The sequence below is a fragment of the Enhydra lutris genome, unplaced genomic scaffold, assembly GCF_002288905.1.
Source record: "Enhydra lutris kenyoni isolate GAN:26980312 unplaced genomic scaffold, ASM228890v2 scaffoldscaffold90, whole genome shotgun sequence".
Taxonomy (NCBI): domain Eukaryota; kingdom Metazoa; phylum Chordata; class Mammalia; order Carnivora; family Mustelidae; genus Enhydra; species Enhydra lutris.
The window spans coordinates 5,895,531-5,916,196 of NW_019154174.1; the positions used below are offsets into that span (position 1 = coordinate 5,895,531).

The window sequence follows — 20,666 nt, forward strand, 5'->3', positions numbered from 1 at the left end:
GGACCCATCCCACTCAGGGGCACAGGGGCCTGGTCGATCTTCCTCCCAGTACTGTACCTCACTTTGGTTCCTTTGGTTCCCCCTTTTGGGAAAGAGAACATCCTTTCCTGCCCAGGTCCTAGTGAGACATGCATCCCAAGACCCACTCCCTCCTCCCTTCCTGGGCTCCAGCTGCTGCTGGCCCTCCAAGAAAGGAGAGGCCCTGAGCTGGGCTATTTTGGTAACTGGGGTGGGCACCCACAAGGCTAAGGTTACCCTGGTATGTTGAGGGCTCCCTGGGGCAGGACTATATAACCCCAGAGGGACAGGCACAGGCTGACTCTGCTCCTTTCCAGCCAGAGCCACAGCCTTGCCCCCAGGAGACTGAAGACATGGTAAGAATCCCCCAGCCCCTACCCAGATCCTTCTGACCTCAAGGCAGCCTTACTTTTTAAAAGAAAGTAGCCGATTCCCAGTCCAGTAAGAGGAAACAGATGAATCCTCTCTTTCTTGGCATTGTTGATGAGGAGCATACAGAACCATGGTCTAAATCTGCCTAAGTCTGACAAGGATCATCTGCCCAGACTCTCCACTCACAGGAGACCCATCCCTCTCAATGCATGCTCCATAGCTTCCTGCACTCCCCCTTCCTAAAACCCTCTGGGATCAGTCAGGCAAGGATTCCAACTCCCATTTTATAAATGACAGAGCAGAGATTCAGACAGGGTGAGTGAGTAGATCAGGGTCACACAGCAAGTCCGGGACTCAGAGGAGGCAAGCCCAGGGCACTGAGAAGGGGACTTGTTGAGTCCCACTTGTTGGGAAGGATGGAGGATAGGAATGTGGGGTTGCACCAAAGCATGTCCTCTCAGCAAAGAGGTCATAAGGAGGGGAAAGACTAAAACCAGAAGCGTTGCTTTTAAAAAATGACTCAACTCAAAGAACCCTGAATCTAATCCATTGCCTCCAAAGAGGAGGAGGGATTAGCTCGTGGACCCCTTTGCCCATTCCTCACCCCCACCCCAACCCCAGGCACCCAAGAAGGCCAAGAGAAGGGCAGTGGCAGAGGGCGGAAGCTCCAATGTCTTCTCCATGTTTGACCAGACTCAGATCCAGGAGTTCAAGGAGGTGAGTAAGGGGAGAAGGGAGACTGAAGACTGACCAAAGGCACCCCCTGCCGCCCCTCCCCTCAATACTGCCTCCCTGGAATGTGCACCTGTTTGGGGGGAGGGGAAGGGCTTGGAACTCCTTGCTCCCCTCCCCATTTGGCATGCAAGGGAACAGCTGGCTGGGGACCAGAATCTGATCTGCCTGGGGTAAAGATGCTGAAGCCTGGCCACGGGGGACCTAACCTCTCCTTGCCCCTGCCTTCCACAGGCCTTCACGGTAATCGACCAGAACCGGGATGGCATTATCGACAAGGAAGATCTTCGGGACACCTTCGCAGCCATGGGTGAGCCCCTTATCCCACCTGTAAAGATTCAAGGCTTCCGAGTATCAGGAATTCAGAAGCCTTGGGTTTCAGCCCTGCCGGCTCCATGCTGGGCCTCAGTCCACCCAGACGAAAAATGGGTGGGATGATCTGAATTTATGGGAAGGATCAACCCTTGGCCATGGGACCCCACTCCAGCTTCCCCCACCCTGCTCCAGGGCGCCTCAATGTGAAGAATGAGGAGCTAGATGCCATGATGAAGGAAGCCAGTGGTCCCATCAACTTCACCGTCTTCCTGACCATGTTTGGAGAGAAGCTCAAAGGTGAATGAGGTGTCCGGGGTCTGAGCCCCCAGCTGCCTCTCCCCGGACCTTTCAGGGACAGACCCTTCAGCGACTTTTGAGCTTCATGTGCCTTCTGATCCTCCAGGTGCCGACCCTGAGGATGTGATCACTGGCGCCTTCAAGGTCCTGGACCCTGAGGGGAAGGGCACCATCAAGAAGCAGTTGTAAGTGACGCCTCCAGCTTCTCTGGCACACAAAGCCTCCTTAAATTCTTTTTTTTTTTTTTAAGGTGTTTTTTGTTTTGGTTTGTTTTGTTTTAGATGTTATTTGTTTGAGAGAGAGAGAGCATGGGGGCAGTGGGGATAGAGAGAAAGGGAGAAGCATGCTCCCTGCTGAGCTGGGCTCCATCCCAGGATCCCAGGATCCCAGGATCATGACCTGGGCCGAAGGCAGCTGCTTAGCAGACTTAACCCAGGTGCCCAAGCCTCCTTAAGTTCTTACCAAATGTTAGGTATGATGGAGGGGCTAAGGGAAAAATTAGGACTGTGGAAATGGGCCATAGGATTACATTTTCACAGCACATATAGGAGGGGAAGAGCAAAAACTGGGAGTCCAGACTCTTTGGAAGACCAGTGAGGGATCTAGAGTGACTTCGGTTTTCAAGCTGATACTAGGAATGGCAACCAGATGAGGTGGGAGGGAGTGGAAAGGAACCATGAAGCCCAATCTCAACTCCCCATATGTCACCTCTCTCCAGCCTGGAGGAATTGCTTACCACGCAGTGTGATCGCTTCTCCCAGGAAGAGGTGAGCAGGGGAGGGGGCCCGGGAGAAGCAGAGGGAAGGGGGAGGGCAGCATACAGAACCCGTAGGAGACGCCCCTGCATCTTTCCCCAGATCAGGAACATGTGGGCAGCCTTCCCCCCCGACGTGGGAGGCAACGTAGACTACAAGAACATCTGCTACGTCATCACGCATGGTGACGCCAAGGACCAGGAGTAGGGGACCCTCTTAGGCCTCAGCTGGCCAACGCCTTGCAGCCACCCCCATCCCGACTCTAATAAAACTAAACTGGTCTCTGTTTCTTAGCAGTGGCGCCTTCAGTGCGTTTGTGGGAGAGGGACTCCGGTGGGACTGCGGGGCTGAAATACCGCCCCGCAGGAAGCCAGCGCCCAACAAATGAATGATTCGTGGCCCAGAGGTCTGGCTGGGGCGGTTTCGTTCCACCCGCTACACCCGCCACTTATTCCCTCTGGGAAAGGAAGACTCGCGTGGCCTCAGGGAAACTGCTTTTATTTTTTATTATTTAAGATTTACCGATTTATTTATTAGAGAAAGCGCGCGAGCAAGGCGGGGCGGGAGGGAGGTGCAGAGGGAGGGGGAGAAAGAGAAAATATCTAGCAGACTCCCCGCTGAACAGGGAGCCCAGGGCCGCTAGATCCCAGACCCTGAGATCGTGACCTGAGCCGAAATTAAGAGTCCCACACTTGAACAGACTGAGCCACCCCATCCCTGAAATTGCTTTTATTGAAGTCACAACTTGATTGAAAAGCGGAGGGCTGGGGACCAGGGGCGGGGCGGGGGGCCCGGGGCGGGGCTGGAAGCTGGGGCGGGGACAAAGGCGGGGCTACAGACTTAGGACTGGGCAAATCTGTTAGCCCGCGAGCCGCCTGCCGGGGCGGGCCTCTCGGGCTGGGGCTCCAGGATTGGTCAGGAGACCGACTGAAGGCGGAGCCGAGGTAAAGCAGGGCGGGGCGAGGTCCTCAGAGAGCGTCCGATTGCTCTCCCTGAGTCTGGCTCTGCTGCATCTGGGCCTGCATCTTCTCCAGCATCTCTTGCATGCGGCGCAGCTGTACCGGGGCAAGATTGTAGGCGTGGGGTCGGAGAGGCCAGAGAGGGACTTCGAAGAGGACTCGGGCCTTAGGGGAATGGGGGGAGAGAGATCCTTGCTCACCTCTTCGTCTTTCTCGCGGATTAACTTCTCGGTGTCTGCCAGAGGCAGCATGGGCAGCGGGATTTCTGTGGCGCTCTGGCGGGAGAGCTTACTAGGGGGCGGAGGGAAAAGGGACAGGGAATCAAGGGCGGGACACTCCGTTGTGGGTCGCAGAAGCGGGGCGGGGCGTGGGGCGAGGTTGGGGTCTAGGAGGCAGGGCCCTGTCTTTTCTATTGCCGTAAGCAAAGTGGGCGGGGAAGGATTCTGGGAGAGTGGTCTGGGTGGTGAAGGCCGGGTCCGGGACTCTGAGGGCCGGAACTTGGGAGCCCTTGGGACTCAGGTCGGGCTCTCACCTACGACTGGCCCGATCACGAGCCCCAGGCCGGGCCAGGCTCTGTAGGCAGCGGGCCCGGTAGCCCTCGTAGAGCAGATCGTGGGTCACCTCCTTCAGGTCCTGCATGTGGGTCTGCACCAGCATCCGTCGCAGGTTCAGGAAGTCGCAGTGATGTGGGTTCTCCACTGAGGGGCGGACCGGCGAGCGTCAGGAAGCTTTGAGTCCAGCCCTACTGGTCGGGTCGGGTCTGCCCCGAGTCCTGCCCCCGCTCTAGGTGAGGGTTTTAAGTCCGAGGACCCCTCTTTTGGCTCTTAGGACTCCCAACTTCATATGGTGGGTGCGGTTGACTCAGAGGCGTTCTGGGCTCCCTGTTGGCCTCAGAAGCCGCGCCCACCTTACTCACCCTCCACGGTGCCCCAGGAATAGCGGCGTCCCCTCACCGGACGGGTCCCCCCGTTCCTCACAACCTCGCAGGAACCAACCACTGCGAAAGGGATGCTTTCCTGGAAGGCAGGAGTCAGGGATCACCGTTGGAACATGCCGCCCCCACCCCGCACCCCGCCAAAACCTTATTGTCAGCCTCCACCTCCACATCCACCTCCCTCGCTTCTTTGCGCCTTCCTCCTTTGCCTCTGCACCTTCATTTCTGCATCCTGCCTCTTGAAGTCTTCATCCTCATCAGAGTCACAATCAGGGAACTGGTAGATGTTGATCTCCTCCTCTTTCAGCTGGTTCCGGATCTAGGAGCAGACATGCACAGACGGTGAGAAACAGAGAGGCGGTGAGCTGCAGACATTGCTTGGCTGGACCCAGTGAGACACAGGTTCCCGGTGGTCAGAGACAGAGAGGAAGACATGAAAGAGATAGTAACATACAGGATGCCCCAGACCAAAATCTCAGAGGGGCGCCTGGCAGGCTCAGTCAGTAAAGCATGTGACTCTTGATCTCAGGGTTCTGAGTTTGAGCCCCACATTGGGTGTAGAGATGACTTAAAATCTTGGGGCGCTTGGTTGGCTCAGTGGGTTAAGCATCCAGCTTGCTTTCAGCTCACGCCTTCATCTCAGGGTCATGAGTTCAAGCTCCGTGTTGGGCTCCACGCTGGGCGTGGAGCCTACTTAAAAAAATAAATAAAAATCAAAAATAAAGAAATAATCTTAAAAATAAATCTCAGACAATGAGAGAGATATAGATGGTGAAAAAGAGACAAAGACACCCTAACAGGGATGACTGAGGCCTAGAAAGATTGTAAGATGAGGGAGACACCAAAAGCCCTGGAGAGAGAGGCCTAAGCAGAAAGAGTGGGAGGGGCCTCTGAAGTCACAAGGCGGGTCATCCTCCCAGGGCTGGAGAGATGTCAGGAGTCATTAAGTCTTTGCTGCCACCCTCAAATAGGCCTTAGCCAAGTATCCAGTCTGGGGATTGTATTCCGGGCCTCCAGGGACATGGCTCCTTCAGCCTTCCTTGGAAACTTTCTCCCACAGTGTAGCTTGACCTGTTAGGCTTCCCAAAGGCAATCCCAAGATCAAAGAAGTCAAAGCCGAGCTCAGATGTGATAACGACTTCTGGCTTCACATGGGCCAAAGCAACCAAAGGTTACCAGACACACCTTCTGCTTGAGGGCCTGGGTTTCCTTCGGCATCAGGGCATCTGCTTTGCCAATGACCGGGATGATGTTGACCTTTTCATGCACTGCCCGGAGGAAGGCCACATCTAGGGGCCGGAGCCTGCATGGAGAGATTGGTCAGGGCTCAGCCTTAGGCCACAGAAACCCTCCTTGCCCCTCCCCAAATACCCCCACCCCTCAGGGTGTCCCCCAGACCCTCGGCCAAAGGGGGAGATGAAGTAGAGGCAGCAGTGAACACGGGAATCCTGAATGTTCTTCCGGTTCAGGCCGCTCTCATCCCTCAGATACTGCTCGAATTGCTCCTCGATGTAGCGCACCACAGGCTGCCAGCTGGGATGTGGGGTGAGGGAGTACAGTCAGAGAAGAGTGGCTGCAGGGCAAGGAAGGGGCAAGGCCAGCCAGGACTACGGGGGTGGGAACTAGTGTCTTGGGCTCCATCTAAAGACATCAGGAGAGATCAGCAGGGTGTAGTCAGATGTCGGGAAACACGGGCACTCTGGGCCACGGGGCCCCTGAAGCAGGCCCCACCTTCTGGGGAGGGCAGGGGCAGAGCAGACCAGCCCTGGAACTCAGCCCTTGTCTTCACAGAGAAGCCACATCAGGCAGCTTAGTCCCTGCTCCTTCCTCTGCTCCTCACCAGTCTGAGCAATCCACGGAGTCCCCAAAGCCAGGTGTGTCCACCACAGTCAGCTTCACTTTAATACCCCCCTCCTCGATCTCCACACCCCGGCGCTCAATGGTCAGCGTTTGTGTCAAGCGAGCTGTGGGGACGGGGAGAGGCCAGGGAGCTGGGTAAGGGTCTGAGCCGGGACTGATTTCCCTTCTCAGAATTACAGTTGTCCCACCCATTTTTCAGAGGAGTCTCAGAGAAAAGCAACGAGCTGCCCAAGTCCCCAGAAAGTCAGGGGAAGAGCCAAATGAAAAGAAAGAGAGCACAGCCTGGGGATGGGAGAGACAGAGTCTCTGGAGAGGATGGGAGGGTCTTACCACTGGCCTCTGGCAGTTGCCGGTCCTCATAGAGATTGGTGAGAAACAGGCTGTTGATGAGGGTGGATTTTCCCAGGCCTGACTCCCCTGTAGATAAGACAGACCCTCCCACCTGGTCAGGGGAGGAGACAGCCAGGGTCTCTGGAGGAAGCCCACTCCCAGCCCCCACCACTGATCCCCTGTCCAAAACCCATCAGACCTGCTACCATGAGTGTGAAGTCAAAACCCTTCTTGACGGACTTGCGGTGCAGCTGGTTGGGGAGGGCGGCGAAACCCACATACTCCTTGTCCTGTTGGTGGGAGGGCAGACAGTATGAGGCTGCTGGGAGCATCAGGCAGGGCCCGCAGGATAACCTGCCCTTGCGGGAGAGAAGTCAGCCTACTGTGGCTTGACCTGAGCCTGGCTACTCTGGGGATTGGGGGCTGAGGGCAGAGATGCCTGTATTCTGGGGCAGAAGGACTCACCATGACCCTGCTAGCTGTCGCTGCACCTGTTGTCTCTCCCCACTTCCTCTGGTGGGGCAGGAAGTCGAGTGTGGCAAATAAGGGGGAGGGCAGTGTAGGAAGCTGAGATGCTTGAAAGGGTGGGGAAAGCCAAGACCAAGAATACCTGGAGTTTTCACTTCCTGGATCCCTTTGGCTATGCCCCCATGGGAAACTTTGGCACCTCAGTTCTCTGCACACACTTATTCCAAGCCCCTACTCTAGCCCCATCACCCTAGTGGGAGGGAGGGGTGTAGGCAGAGAGGAAGGAAGCAGATTGGTGTCTCTAACAAGTGAGATGAAGGCTTTGACTGGGATGGTTAAAAAAAAAGTTCCCAGGGTCTAAGTGGACCAAAAGTCATAATAGGATTAGAGATGGAGGGGGCCATCAATTTTCCTTACTAGCTTGGGCAACTGATTCTTTTTCTTTTTTTCATGCAATTGATTTTTTTTTTAAGATTTTATTTATTCATTTGGGTAGAGAGAGACCACACTACACGTGAATAGGGGAGGAGGGGAAAGGAGAGGGGCAGAGGGAGAGAAAGAAGCAGACCCCCAGCTAAGCAGGGAGCTCACCTTGGGGCTTGATCCCAGGACCTTAAGATCATGACGTAAGCTAAAGGCAGACACTTAACCACTGAGCCCCTCAGGCACCCCTTTGTGCAACTGATTCTTTTTTTTTTTAAGGTTTTTTAATTATTTATTTGACACAGAGAGAGAGAGAGAGATCACAAGTAGGCAGAGAGGCAGGCAGAGAGTGGGGGGAAGCAGGCTCCCCGCTGAGCAGAGAGCCCAATATGGGGCTCGATCCCGGGACTCTGAGACCATGACCTGAGCCGAAGGCAGAGGCTTAACGCACTGAGCCACCCAGGCACCCCTGTGCAACTGATTCTTAAAAGGACTTCAAGTCTTTGGACACCACTGCCAGAGAGACCTTCCATTAGAATCCTGGCCAAGGCAGTCCCCTGATGTACCTCCTTCAGGGCCTTCCCAGTAATTTCAGAATTAACTCTGAGTTCTGGCCTGGGAGCCAGAGCTTTCCACATCTGACCTCATCAACCATCCCTCACTCCTCCTTGGAGAGTGTCCACATCCTTCACTCTGTCCACATTGAGCTTTTCCTTCTGCTCTTCCAGATCTTTCAAGGGTTTGATTCCAAGATCTCTGCTTGCTTCTCTAGGAAATCTTGCCCAATTATGCCAGGAACAGTCGTTTTCCCTCCTCCAAACTCTCTAACACCTTCCACAGACCTTTCCCCAATGCTTGCATTTGTTTATCTGGCTATCTCTTCTACTGGCTGAGCTTTCTGAGGTCATGGACCATGTCCTCTTCATTTCTGCATCCTCAGTGTCTTGCCCTGGGCCTGCCACAAAGCAGGTGTGGGGAAGTAATATCCTAGATGAATGTGTGCATGAAGTAATGAGTGAATGAAGTTGGTCATGGCCCAAGGCTAGCAAAACATGTAAAAGGAGCCATGCTTTGGAGGCAGAAAGCTCTGCAAACCTCAGTTCTCCCACTTATTATGGGACCTTGGGTGAGTCACTGCCTCTCTAAATTCCATTTTTCTCCTGGTAAAATGAAATACACACATTTCCACCTGGTTTTCAGGACTCCCAAGTAGTTTTGAATGCCATGAGCTTTGGAGTCTGATCAGCTGTATACACGAGCTCTTTATGAACTGTAGGCTTTAGCCTTTATGAACTGAGTCACCTCTCTGAGCCTCTAAAGCTAGTCTCCTCCTAGGGCCTCGAAGGCCTGGCTTGAGCTTGATCGTGTCTACTGCTCCAACCTCATTTTCTTTCTCCACTCCTTATGGTTCTATTTATTATTTCCCTGTTACCCGCTGTTGTGGACTCAATTATGTTTCTCCCCCCATGCCCCAATCCCAAATTCATGTGCTGGAGCTCTAATCCTCAATGTGACTTGGAAAGAGGGCCTTTAAGAAGATAATTGAGGGGGCACCTGGGTGGGTCAGTTGTTAAGTGTCTGCCTTCAGCTCAGGTCATGATCCCAGGGTCCTGGGATCGAGTCCTGCATCTGGCTCCCTGCTCAACGGGAAGCCTGCTTCTCTCTCTCCCACTCCCCCTGCTTGTGTTCCCTCTCTCGCTTTCTCTGTCAAATAAATAAATAAATAAAATCTAAAAAAAAAAAAAAAAGAAGAAGAAGAAGGTAATTGAGGTTAAATGAAGTTGTAAGGACCCCTGATCCCATAGGTCTGGTGTCCTTATAAGAAGAGACACCTGTGATCTCTGCATAGGTGCAGAGGAAAGGTCACATGACCACATAAAGCCACTGTAAAAAGGTGGCTCTTTGCCACCCAAGGAGGCCAGAAACCAGCCCTGCTGCCGCTGGGAGCTGAGACTTCCAGTCTCCAGAACTATAAGAAAAATCAATGTCTGTTGTTTAAGACTCCCAGCCTGTGCTTTTTTGTTATGGCAGCTGGAACAGACAGGTATACATCGTAGCACGTTCCTATCCCTGACCCTAAGGCAACCACCCTAATGTGCTTCGTGTATAGTTTTTTGGTTTGTATACATTTCAAAAAAATGTGTAGTAACATTACATGTTTACACAAATGGTCTTATACATACATATGTGTATATATATACACACACATATATATATGAATACATATTTGTTAACTTTTTCATTCAGCACTTTTTAAAACTTTTTAAAGCTTTTTAAAAAAGTAATCTGTACACCCAATGTGGGGCTTGAACCCATGACCCCGAGATCAAGATTGCATGCTGTTCTGATTGAGCTAGCCAGGCACCCCCTTCTGCACCATTTTTTAAGATCCATCCATGTTGCCATGTGTGTATCCGTCCTTACTCAAATTTATTTCTATCACTGTCCCCTTTGTGTAACCTTGGACATCAAGTCCAGGACCTCTCTGGGTCTTACTTTCCTTATCTATCAAATGGGGGATTGGAATCTCCTGCCACATTAAACTCAGAAGTTGTTCAAGGGTCAGAGGATTTTTTTTTAAAGATTTTATTTATTTATTAGACAGAGACACAGCGAGAGAAGGAACACAAGCAGGGGAGTGGGAAAGGGAAAAGCAGGCTCTCTGGGAAGCAGGGAGCCCAATGCTGGGCTAGATCCCAGGGTCCTGGGATCATGACCTGAGTCAAAGGCAGATGCTTAATGACTGGTACCCCCGCGCCCCCACCCCCACCGTCAGAGGATTAAGAGATGTACGAACTTGCTGTGTGATCTTGGGCATGCTTTACTTCTCTGTGACTTCAATTCTTTATCTGTTAAGTGTTAAATTAATAATTGTACTTCTTAGGTCACATTGGGGATTATATGGTCTAATGAACATAAAGCTCTTAGTTCAGTATCCAGCATTTGAGATGAGCTCCCACAGAAGGCTAGTTACTGCGAGCATGACTTGAGCGGAGGGCTATGACAGTGTCATCATCCCAAACCTAGTGACTGCTCCTTGCTGAGGATCCAAACAGGGACTCAGGGTTTTGGCCTCTGGGGAGACGGAGACAGCCACCCGTAAGTGTGCCACAGAGCATGGGTGCTAAAAATGTCGTGCAACAAAGAGATAAACAGAGGACTTGGAGAAGCCAAGGGAAGGGATAATTATAACCCTCCTCACTCTACCGCAGCCCTTCCTCCTGTATTTCTTATCAAGCTGAGCAGGCCTAAGGTCTTAATTAAAACTCGGAGCTCCTCCCCTCTGGGGGACACAAGTACGATGGACCCTTGACCAGCACTGGTTTAAACTGTGCAGGCGGGGGCACTTATATGAAGATTATTTTCCCCATAAATATGTCCCTATAAAGGTATTTTCTCTTGTGGCTTTCTTTCTTTCTTCCTTTCTTTATTTAAAGAGCTTATTTATTTGACAGAGAGACACAGCGAGAGAGGGAACACAAGCAGGGGGAGTGGGAGAGGGAGAAGCAGACTCCCCGGGGAGCAGGGAGCCCGACGCGGGGCTCCATTCCAGGACCCCAGGACCATCACCCGAGCCAAAGCATAATCAACTGAACCACCCAGGCGCCCCATTATTAATTTATTTTTAAAGAGATTTCATTTACAGGGGCAACTGGGTGCCTCAGTCGTTAAGTATCCGCCTTTGGCTCAGGTTATGATCCCTGGATCCAGCTGGGACAGGGCTGCTTCCATAATTTGGCTATTGTAGATAACACTGCTATGAAAGTCAGGGTGCATGTATCCCTTTGAACTAATGTTGTTGTATTCTTCAGGTAAATACCTGGTAATGCGATTGCTGGGTTGTAGGGTAGCTCTATTTTTAACCTCTTGAGGAATCTCCATACTGTTTTCCACAGTGGTGGCACCAGTTTGCCTTCCCACCAACAGTGCATGAGGGTTCCCTCTTCTCTACATCCTCGTCAAGACCTGTTTCTTGTACAGTTGATTTCAGCCATTCTGACAAGTGTGAGGGGAAATCTCCTTGTAGTTTGTTTGTTTGTTTGCTTCTTTTAGATTTTATTTATTTATTTATTTGACAGACAGAGATCACAAGTAGGCAGAGAGAGAAAGGGGGAAGCAGGCTCCCTGCTGAGCAGAGAGCCTGATCAAGCCCTGAGGCTCGATTCCAGGGCCCTGGGATCATGGACCCTAGATCCCAGGGTCCTGAGATCATGACCTGCGCTGAAGGCAGAGGCTTTAACCCACTGAGCCACCCAGGCGCTCCTCATTGTAGTTTAGATTTGCATTTCCCTGATGATCAGGGATGTTGAGCATCTTTTCATGTATCTGTTGGTCACCTGCATTATCATTTCTATAGGTGTTGATACTTGGATTGACTCTGGTTTTTCTCAGTTGACGAACAATGCTGGCCTGGGTTGGTCATGTTTCTGAAGCCATCATTGTGTACTTGTCCAACAGTTTCCTTAGGCCTTTCTGTAAGGGGAATTACTGAGTCAAAGGAAGTCACATATTTGAGGCGTTTGTGCCTGTTAACAAATTGCCCTACAGAAAAGGCTCTTGGGGGCGCCTGGGTAGCTCACTGGGTTAAAGCCTCTGCCTTAGGCTCAGGTCAAGATCCCAGGGTCCTGAGATCGAGCCCCGAGTCGGGCTCTCTGCTCAGCAGGGAGCCTGTTTCCTCCTCTCTCTCTGCCTGCCTGTCTGCCTACTTGCGATCTCTGTCTGTCAAATAAATAAATTTTTAAAAATCTTTAAAAAAAAAAAGAAAAAGGCTCTTGGCTTGTAGAGATAACATGAATTACGGGTAGCACAATATTCCATTTACACACTTATTACTCCAGTGAATTATGTCCATTCATTCATGCAGTAAGTTTTGGGGCCTGTTCAGAGAAAAATCCTACCTTGAGAGTCCTATGGAGTAATATATAGTAGATAGACATCTTCGCATTTAATCATCTGGATTAGTTTTTTTTCATCTTGCCACCAACCTTATATTCCCAGCAGGCATCTCTAGAGGGGCTTCTGCACCTTTGGACCCAAATTCAGGTTCAGACCCAGTAACTCCACGCTTTCTCTTCCCAAAGTCAAAGGTAGCTCTGTGATGAGTATGGCGTGCGGGCTGGCCACCCTTCAGGGGAAGGTTCCTCCAAGAGGGGCTAGCTCTCTGTCGTTTGGTACCCTCTTACCTCTGTTTTCCAGCTCAAGTGCCTGGCACCTGTTGGGGCTCCAGGAAATGTTTGTGGAACAAATGAATAAACGTACTGTTCTATCTTCAGTTTCCACTGCTTTCCAATTATGTGAACTCATGACACATTAAAACACAACTATTCTGTCTTCCTCTCGGAGAATAGGTTTTAACCATCTTTGGATCTCAAACTTCTAGCACATAGTAGGCTTTCAATTAGTGTGTAGGCAGGTGTTCATTTCATTCCCTCTGCCTGGAGTTCATTCAAACCCCGCTTCAACCTGCTCTGGACTTTGCAGAAATCCGAGCTGTTCTGAAAGGTTTAGCTCAAAAATGCCAGTTTCTTTCTTGGTTGCTCCAGTCAAAAGAGTAAAAGCTAATATTTTTGGCTAAGCACTTTATACATATAACACATGTGAATTCCTAACCACTCAAGGTAGCTATTATCATCCCCATTTTACAGGTTAGGAAACAGAAGAAATCTCCCCAGGGTCAAACAGTAGTAAATGACAAGGTCAGGAATCAGACTGCAGGAATGGCCTTAAAGACAGAGTCCACAGCCACCAACTCGACAGATCTCTCTCCACTCCCATCATATTTTTCTTATCAGGTTGGTAGAGAATCTGGCTCATCACCCGCACATCTCCATATTCTACTGGACCAAGAGCTTCCTGAGTTCCTTAGTATTTTCAGCGCTTAGACAGTGTCTAGATATTGGTTGGTGATCCCTAAGTATGTGCTGATTGATTTGTGGTCCTGGTTTCTGTCAGTGTCTAACATCCATGCACACCAGGCACCCAGAACCATGCAGACTCATTCCCACAGCTTAGAATTCTTCCTGCTCTCCCACACTATCTTGTACCAGTACATGGAACTCTCTCATGCCCTCACAATTCTTTTTATTATTATTCATCTGAGAGAGGTAGACACAGATGGAGAGAGAGAGAGCACAAGCAGGGGAGAGGCAGAGGGAGAAGGAGAAGCAGACTCCCCCCTAAGCTGGGAATCCAGCAGGAGGCTTGATCCCAGGACCTGGAGATCATGACCTGAGCCCAAGGAAGACGCTTCACCATCTGAGCCACCCAGATGCCCCTCACAATTCTTTCTTTTTCATGATTGGTGTGCTTACCACATTGAACCACCCAAGGACAAATCTTAGATGTGTTTCATCTCTTTATCCCAAACTCTTGGCTTAGCATTAAGTGCTAATTAAATGTGAATTAATATACAAACCTCAGTCACCCCTCCCTATCATCAGATCATCAAGGGACACTTCCAGGCACTCCCCTCTTCCCCAAAGGCAAGCTTGCTCAGAGCACAGATACCTGGGAACACAGACCCAGCCATGGCAGCCAGCAGCCAGTGGCTGCACCAAGCTGGGAATCAGGGTTTAATGTTTTTAGGTTCTCCCTGGGTTTGGCCTTTGTAGGTCTGTTGACCTGTCCCCTAGTCTCCCCGTGGGCTCTTTCTTTGTGTCTCTATCTCTTTGTCTCTGCCTGTTTCACTGTCTTTTGTTCCTCTACCTCTTGGCCTGCTTCTCTCCGGATTCCCTTCCTTTTCTTATAGTTTCTCCGACTGGGCTTCATAACTATCTCTTATGTTTCTACATCTCTTTGTCTCTGGTGGCCAGTCTCTTGCTCCTGTATTTTTAAGCCGTCGCAGTCTCTCGGTCTCTCTCTCTCTCTCTCTCTCTCTCTGCCTTTGTGTCCTCTCTGACTCGGGGCTCTTAGGTTACGACTTTATGAGTCTCTGGCTCAGGGTCTTCGCTCCGCGACCCTCTCCCCATCATTTCTCTGGAGTCCCCCTCTATCCTCTAGCTGCTGCTCGGGCCTCGGTCTCCCCTAGCCCAGCCCCCCTCCCCACTCCACCCCCGGCCCTAGGCCTCTCGGACCGGCCCCGCTTTGTTTCCTGTGTCTCGGCGCCCCGCCCCCGCCCCGTCTGGGGTCTCCGCCGCCCTCCGCCGCCCTTTGTTTGGCGTGGTCTCTCCCCCACCCCTTTCCCTGGGTCAGTCTTCGGATCTCTCTTTGTCTCTCCGGGCCGGGGTGGCTGGCACAGTCGGCCAGCCCCGGAGGTCGGCGCCGGTGGCCCGACACAGCGATAATTAGGAAGCGTCTTCGGCCCTCAACACCCGGCTCCAGCCCAGGAGGTACACAGTTAATACCACCGAGTTCGGGCCACTGTCCTCGGCTTAGAGTAGCCCTGTCCGCGGCTCGCGGCCTCCCGCTGGCCACCGAGCTCCGGAGGACGCGGGCGGCCCCCACAGGCGCGCAGCTCCTCCCAGGTCCTAGAGCGGCTCGGTGAGGACCTGCGCTTCCGCTTCCCGTCCCCGCCCCCGGCGGCCGCCCCCGGGACGCCTGGGTCCGAGCCCCCTCCCCATTTGGCGCGGAGCCCGCATCCCGGGGCCGCCGGCGGCTCGGGCAGCGGAGCCCGGCCGGGGAGCCCGCGAGGGTGCCGGGGTGACATAGCTGGAGGCGGCCAGGAGGAGAAGGGGGCGCTGCGGGCCGGAAGGAGCAGCAGGTGCAGGGGCGGCCGGCGGCGCGGGCGGGGGTCACCGGGAACCGCGCCCCGCACCTCGGACCTGGCCGCTGCCCGGTGCTCGCGGTGGCCGGCAGAGGGCAGCGGCAGGGTGCCGCGGGCCGCACATGGCTGTGTGACCGTGGGATTGTGTCTGTCCCCTTGCTCAGGGCGGTGTGCGGGCGATGGAGCGCGCGGTGGAGCCCTGGGGCCCGGATCTCCAGGGCGCAGAGGAGAGGGAGCAGCTGAGAGGCGCCCGCACAGGTGAGGGCCGGGGCGGGTGCGCCGCCAGCGGCAGGTAAAGGCCGGGTGGGGACTCCGGTGCTGGGCTGTGTTTGGCTGAGACCCAGAAAAATCGGACTTGAACTGTGCTTCTAGGGGGAGGGGGAGGGGAGCAAAAACCGAGGTTAAGGAGCCAACGTTTCTGAGCACCTACTGTGCGTCAGACCGTGAGGGGCTCCATCTCAAGGACTCTCCCGGCTCCTCGACAATCACCAGCCTCACTGCCTCTGCCCTACTTCAGGCCTCGTTTTATCTCATCCTGACAATTGCAACAGCCTCCCCACACCCCTGTTCTCTTCAGTGATGCACTCAGCGGCCACATTGATCCAAGTCCAGATTTAATCGTTTCCCTTCTCAAAAACCTTCCCTAGCTCCCTTCTGCCTACTAATCAAAAGTCTAGTGTTCGATCTAGGCCTTACATGCTTAATCTAGTCCCAACATCCCTTTCCAGCTTTATCTTACATTCCTCTCCATGGTTTACTCTTTTCTTTTGTTGTGAAAGCGTGGCCCTGTCTCCTTATTTCCTCTCCTGTGACAGCAGTTATTCTGAGCCCACAATTATAATTATTTGTGCTTGATCGTCTCTCTCCTACCAATCTTATGCATTTTGAGGGACAGGCATGTGTCTGAGTCCTCTCAGGTACACGCAAGATGATTGAAGTAATAAATTACAGGGTGGGCTAATATAAGAAGATATAATAGAAATAGCAAATACTAGGTTTTCCAAATAGAGACAGTATAACGTGGTTAATACAGGCTTGGGAATTATACAGAACTGAGTTAGAAATGTGGCTTTGCTACTTTCTAACCTTTATAACCTTGAGCAAGTAACTTAAATTCTCTGAGTCTTCCTGTCTATAAAAACGGAGTAGTAACCGTATTATCTCGTAGCATTGTTTGCAAGGATTCAGTGATGCCTAGTTCGGTGACTTGCACACGTTAAGGGCACATGTTAAGGAAATTACCATTGTTAATGAGAGGCAGCAATAATAAGTGTTTCAGAAGTTCAGAGGAGAGAGAGGGAGAGCATCCTTGTGACCGCAGATTGTCAAGGAAGCCTTGCTGGGGAAATTGTTATCAAAGATAGGGGCTGAGCCAAAGGGCAGGGTCTATTGCTCCCTTTTCTTTCCCCAGGTATAGGGAGTGAGAATGTGGAGATTTCTCAGCCGGATGAGTTTGAACATACCCCACAGGAGGATGACTTGGGGTTCAAGGAAGAGGAAGATTTGGCCCCAGGTCATGAAGTAGGAAATGCCTCTCTCAAACCTGAAGGCATCCAGACCTGGGATGACTTGTGGGTCCAGAGAGAGGGACCAGGAAAACCTCAGGCTCGGGACAGAGGTCCCCGGCTCCTGGGAGAGCCACGTTGGGGCCAGGCTAGTGATCGGGCTGCTGTGTGTGGTGAGTGTGGCAAGAGTTTTCGGCAGATGTCAGATCTGGTGAAACACCAGCGGACCCATACAGGGGAGAAGCCCTACAAGTGTGGGGTCTGTGGCAAAGGCTTTGGGGATAGCTCTGCCCGTATAAAACATCAGCGAACTCATAGTGGTGAGAAGTCCTACAGAGCCCGACCACCAGCCCAAGGCCCCCCAAAGATTCCTCGGTCCAGGATCCCGGCTGGTGAACGCCCCACTATCTGCGGCGAGTGTGGCAAGAGCTTCCGGCAGAGTTCTGACCTGGTGAAACACCAGCGGACACATACGGGTGAGAAGCCCTACAAGTGTGGCATCTGTGGCAAGGGCTTTGGTGATAGTTCTGCTCGCATAAAGCACCAGCGGACACACCGGGGGGAGCAGCCTCCCCGGCCCGTGGTGCCCAGACGGCAGCCTTCTCGAGCAGCCGCAGCAGCCACCCAGGGACCCAGGGCCCAGGACAAGCCGTATATCTGCACCGATTGTGGCAAAAGATTTGTGCTCAGCTGCAGCCTTCTGAGCCACCAGCGCAGTCACTTGGGGCCCAAACCCTTTGGCTGTGACGTGTGTGGAAAAGAGTTTGCCCGGGGCTCAGACCTGGTGAAGCACCTGCGGGTGCACACAGGAGAGAAGCCCTACCTGTGCCCTGAGTGTGGCAAGGGCTTTGCTGACAGCTCTGCCCGGGTCAAACACCTCCGCACCCACAGTGGGGAGAGGCCTCACGCCTGCCCAGAATGTGATCGCACCTTCAGCCTCAGTTCCACCCTTCTCCGCCACCGCCTCACTCACATGGAGCCCCAGGACTTCAGCTTCCCAGGCTACCCCCTGGCGCCCCTGATCCCCAGCCCACCCCCCAGCTCAAGCCCACCCCCACCTCCCCTTGGCACAAGTCCCCCGCTGACACCTCGAAGCCCTTCACATTCAGGTGATGGGCCGTTTGGCCTGCCTGGCTTAGAGCCAGAGCCCGGGGGCCCCCAAGCTGGGGAGCCCCCCCCACCACTGGCAGGGGACAAGCCCCACAAGTGCCCTGAGTGTGGCAAGGGCTTCCGCCGAAGCTCGGACCTAGTGAAACACCATCGCGTGCACACAGGGGAGAAACCCTACCTCTGTCCCGAGTGCGGCAAGGGTTTTGCTGACAGCTCAGCCCGAGTCAAGCACCTCCGTACCCACCGTGGTGAACGGGCTCGGCCACACCCACCATCCACTCTCCTGAGGCCACACAACCCCCCTGGCCCGGCCCCCACAGCCCCTCGACCCCGAGCCCGAGCCCAGCCCTCCGGACCCAGCCAGCCCCATGTGTGTGGCTTCTGTGGGAAGGAATTCCCCCGGAGCTCAGATCTGGTCAAACACAGGCGAACACACACTGGGGAGAAGCCATATAAATGCGCAGAGTGTGGCAAAGGTTTTGGGGACAGTTCTGCCCGCATCAAGCACCAGCGTGGGCACTTGGTTCTGAGGCCCTTTGGGACAGGGGAGGGTCGGGCAAGGCCCCTCAAGGAGGAGCCACCAACAGGACTGGAATGATGGGGTCCAGTGAAGATGGAAGCCCAGGAGACCAAAGGGAGGGTGTCTGCTGCTTAAGCAGAGACTAAAGGGCCGGGGAGGTGGTGGGAGGGAGAAGGAGGGGAAGAAGTGGGAGAAAGGAGTGAATAGATAGAAATAGAGATTGGAGACAATGACCTTGAAGCTCAGGAAACTGTCCTGGCTGGGCTCAGTCAGGACCTTGATGGTATGGTCTATACCCCCAGCTTCTAGAACACTGCCTCATATTCTGAATAGTGTAGGCACTCAATATTGAATGAATAAACTGGCCTTAGCCTGAGGGCCCTAAAAATCCCTAAATTTTGCTGCCTCTTAACCTGTTAAGAATTGATCCCACCCAACTTTGCCTCTAGGAGACCAGCACCCTGGCCAGCACCAAACAGGGTTGTTTTGACTTTATGAGCCACAGCAGTGAGACTTCAGGAGTTTGGGGGTGGTAGAGAGGCAGGGGGCATATTGAACCTTCTGATGGGAAAAGTATTGCTATGTGGATTGCAGTATGCAGTCTTAGGCCACTAGACATGGTCTTAGCCAGGAAGGGTGCTGTTGGACAGCCCAGACCTTCCTGCCCTGGAGAACCCCAACCAGCCCTAACACCTGGACGCTGGCTGAATAGACCAGAAACAGCAGGAGGAGCAGTCATACACTCGATGCCAAGCCCAGGTCCTGGTGGATGGCAGCAGAGACAAAGTGGCTGGGTGAGGGCAGGACTGGAGTGAGGAGAGGCCAGGGAAGCTCCAAGGCAGGACAGCCACATCTCTGTGTATCTCCTCGCCAATAAACTTTCTTGTCTGAAGCTTGGACTCTGCTTGTGTATGTGTACCGGGAGGGGGTAGGGGAAGGTGTCAAAGCCTCACCACTCGGGGTAAACTTGTGAGGGTCCCTTGCCCTCTTCGAGCCGGTCAAATAAAGAAGTTGGAATAGTCAGCCGCTTTCCAGCTAGTTGGAAAAAACGGCCATCAGGTCTGTCAGCTGATGCCCCAGACCTGAGTTCTGGCTGTCCACAGGCGCCACCTACGTCACAACGTCGAGCGCGACCCCTAAAAGGAAAAACACTCGGCGCCCGGGGATGGTGGGGGGGAAGAGTAGATCGGGGAGCGCCGTTGCTATGGCGACAGGTGGGGGAGGGAGAAATGTGGCCGTCTGTCTAGTTCAGGCACGGAGGTCCCCCACACTGAGACTCTGCCTACTGGGAAACCCCGCCTCCCCGAGGCCTTTTTTTTTGGGGGGGGGGCGAGAAGCAGGTCATTTGACTGCTTAGCCCAAAGGGAGGGCAAAGGGGATGCCTCATTATCCCCCGGAAAAAGCAACCATATTTTCCCAGCGACCCATGCGTCATCAAGAGCAAGACTCCCAATTCCTAGCTTTTTCCGAGGAGGGCGCCAGTAGGAAAGAAAGCAAAGAGGAACCGACGTGATTGGCCAGTGACAAAAAAAAGACGAGGATAGTTCACCCATCTAAGAAATGAAGTGCAGGACCGCTCTGCAACTTCGCGGGCTGGGCGTCTGGGCTGGTCTCCGTGGGGTATTGGTCCCTGGACAGAGGCTCTCGCGAGATCTTAACAACGGGCCCGGCTTCCCTAGAAACCAATGGAAGCCCCCTACTGCGCCCTTCCTCTCGAGCTTCCCACCCCTGCCAAGTTGTTCTACACACTCGAAATGCTGCGTTCAGGCCTGGGGTCCTTGGCGGCTTCGGTCCTTAGGGGCACACGCACCCATAGGCCTGAACGGAGGCCTTTGGGGGGCGTCTGGAAGATCGCTCTTGCTGGTTTCCGTGTTTCCCCACCCTACCAGTCTCCTGCAGTGATCTTTGTAAAATTACATCTGTTTGTGTCGCTCCCTATTAAAAATCCTGCCGGGGACGCCTGGGTGGCTCAGTTGGTTAAGCAGCTGCCTTCGGCTCAGGTCATGATCCCAGCATCCTGGGATCGAGTCCCACATCGGGCTCCTTGCTCATCAGGGAGCCTGCTTCTCCCTCTGCCTCTGCCTGCCATTCTGTCTGCCTGTGCTTGCTCTCTCTCCCTCTCTCTCTTTGACAAATAAATAAATAAATAAATCTTTAAAAAAAAGCAACAAAACAAAACAAAAAAACCCTGCCGTAGCTCCATATGTCTCCTCTGGAAAATGTAACTCCTTGGCATTCAGATTGGCATTCAAGGTCTTCCATTTGTGTGGTTTCAGCCCTGTGCTTCCTAAATATTGCTTCTGTTACTTGGAATGCTCATTCCCTCCGCCACCCCACCCCCGACCTGTTCAGCTCTCCAAGTCAGA

At 53.2% G+C, this 20,666-nt stretch overlaps 3 protein-coding genes across 6 annotated transcripts in view; 2 read left to right on the forward strand and 1 right to left on the reverse strand.

Annotated features, from left to right (window-relative positions):
• LOC111162187 (myosin light chain, phosphorylatable, fast skeletal muscle) overlaps positions 1 to 2,782 on the forward strand; it is a 5,745-nt gene extending 2,963 nt beyond the window's left edge. For both annotated transcript variants that reach the window (XM_022526412.1, XM_022526413.1), the window contains exons 2-8: positions 336 to 374; positions 1,012 to 1,107; positions 1,357 to 1,432; positions 1,630 to 1,734; positions 1,841 to 1,919; positions 2,453 to 2,501; positions 2,592 to 2,782. In XM_022526412.1, the coding sequence (XP_022382120.1) occupies positions 372 to 374; positions 1,012 to 1,107; positions 1,357 to 1,432; positions 1,630 to 1,734; positions 1,841 to 1,919; positions 2,453 to 2,501; positions 2,592 to 2,696 (513 nt within the window). In that variant the 5' untranslated portion in view covers positions 336 to 371 and the 3' untranslated portion in view covers positions 2,697 to 2,782. The remainder of the gene's footprint in view (positions 1 to 335; positions 375 to 1,011; positions 1,108 to 1,356; positions 1,433 to 1,629; positions 1,735 to 1,840; positions 1,920 to 2,452; positions 2,502 to 2,591) is intronic.
• Positions 2,783 to 3,272: 490 nt separating this feature from the next.
• On the reverse strand, positions 3,273 to 7,088 carry LOC111162235 (septin 1). The gene is made up of 11 exons (XM_022526504.1): positions 7,038 to 7,088; positions 6,772 to 6,862; positions 6,573 to 6,659; positions 6,223 to 6,346; positions 5,781 to 5,915; positions 5,568 to 5,685; positions 4,600 to 4,701; positions 4,365 to 4,464; positions 4,011 to 4,146; positions 3,649 to 3,739; positions 3,273 to 3,544 (listed from the first exon to the last, which is right to left on the reverse strand). The coding sequence occupies exons 1-11, from the start codon at positions 7,038 to 7,040 to the stop codon at positions 3,458 to 3,460; spliced, it is 1,074 nt and encodes a 357-aa protein (XP_022382212.1). The 5' UTR covers positions 7,041 to 7,088; the 3' UTR covers positions 3,273 to 3,457.
• A 7,571-nt stretch (positions 7,089 to 14,659) lies between these two features.
• LOC111162255 (zinc finger protein 48) lies at positions 14,660 to 19,192 on the forward strand. Of its 3 annotated transcripts, none has more exons than XM_022526537.1 (3): positions 14,660 to 14,791; positions 15,330 to 15,423; positions 16,577 to 19,192. In XM_022526537.1, exons 2-3 carry the CDS (start codon positions 15,345 to 15,347, stop codon positions 18,376 to 18,378), a joined length of 1,881 nt encoding a protein of 626 aa, XP_022382245.1. In that variant the 5' UTR covers positions 14,660 to 14,791; positions 15,330 to 15,344; the 3' UTR covers positions 18,379 to 19,192. The 3 variants fall into 3 exon arrangements, with proteins under 3 accessions (XP_022382245.1, XP_022382243.1, XP_022382246.1); XM_022526535.1 differs by lacking the exon at positions 14,660 to 14,791 and adding an exon at positions 15,054 to 15,162; XM_022526538.1 differs by lacking the exon at positions 14,660 to 14,791 and having other exon boundaries at positions 15,412 to 15,457.
• Positions 19,193 to 20,666: the final 1,474 nt, after the last annotated feature.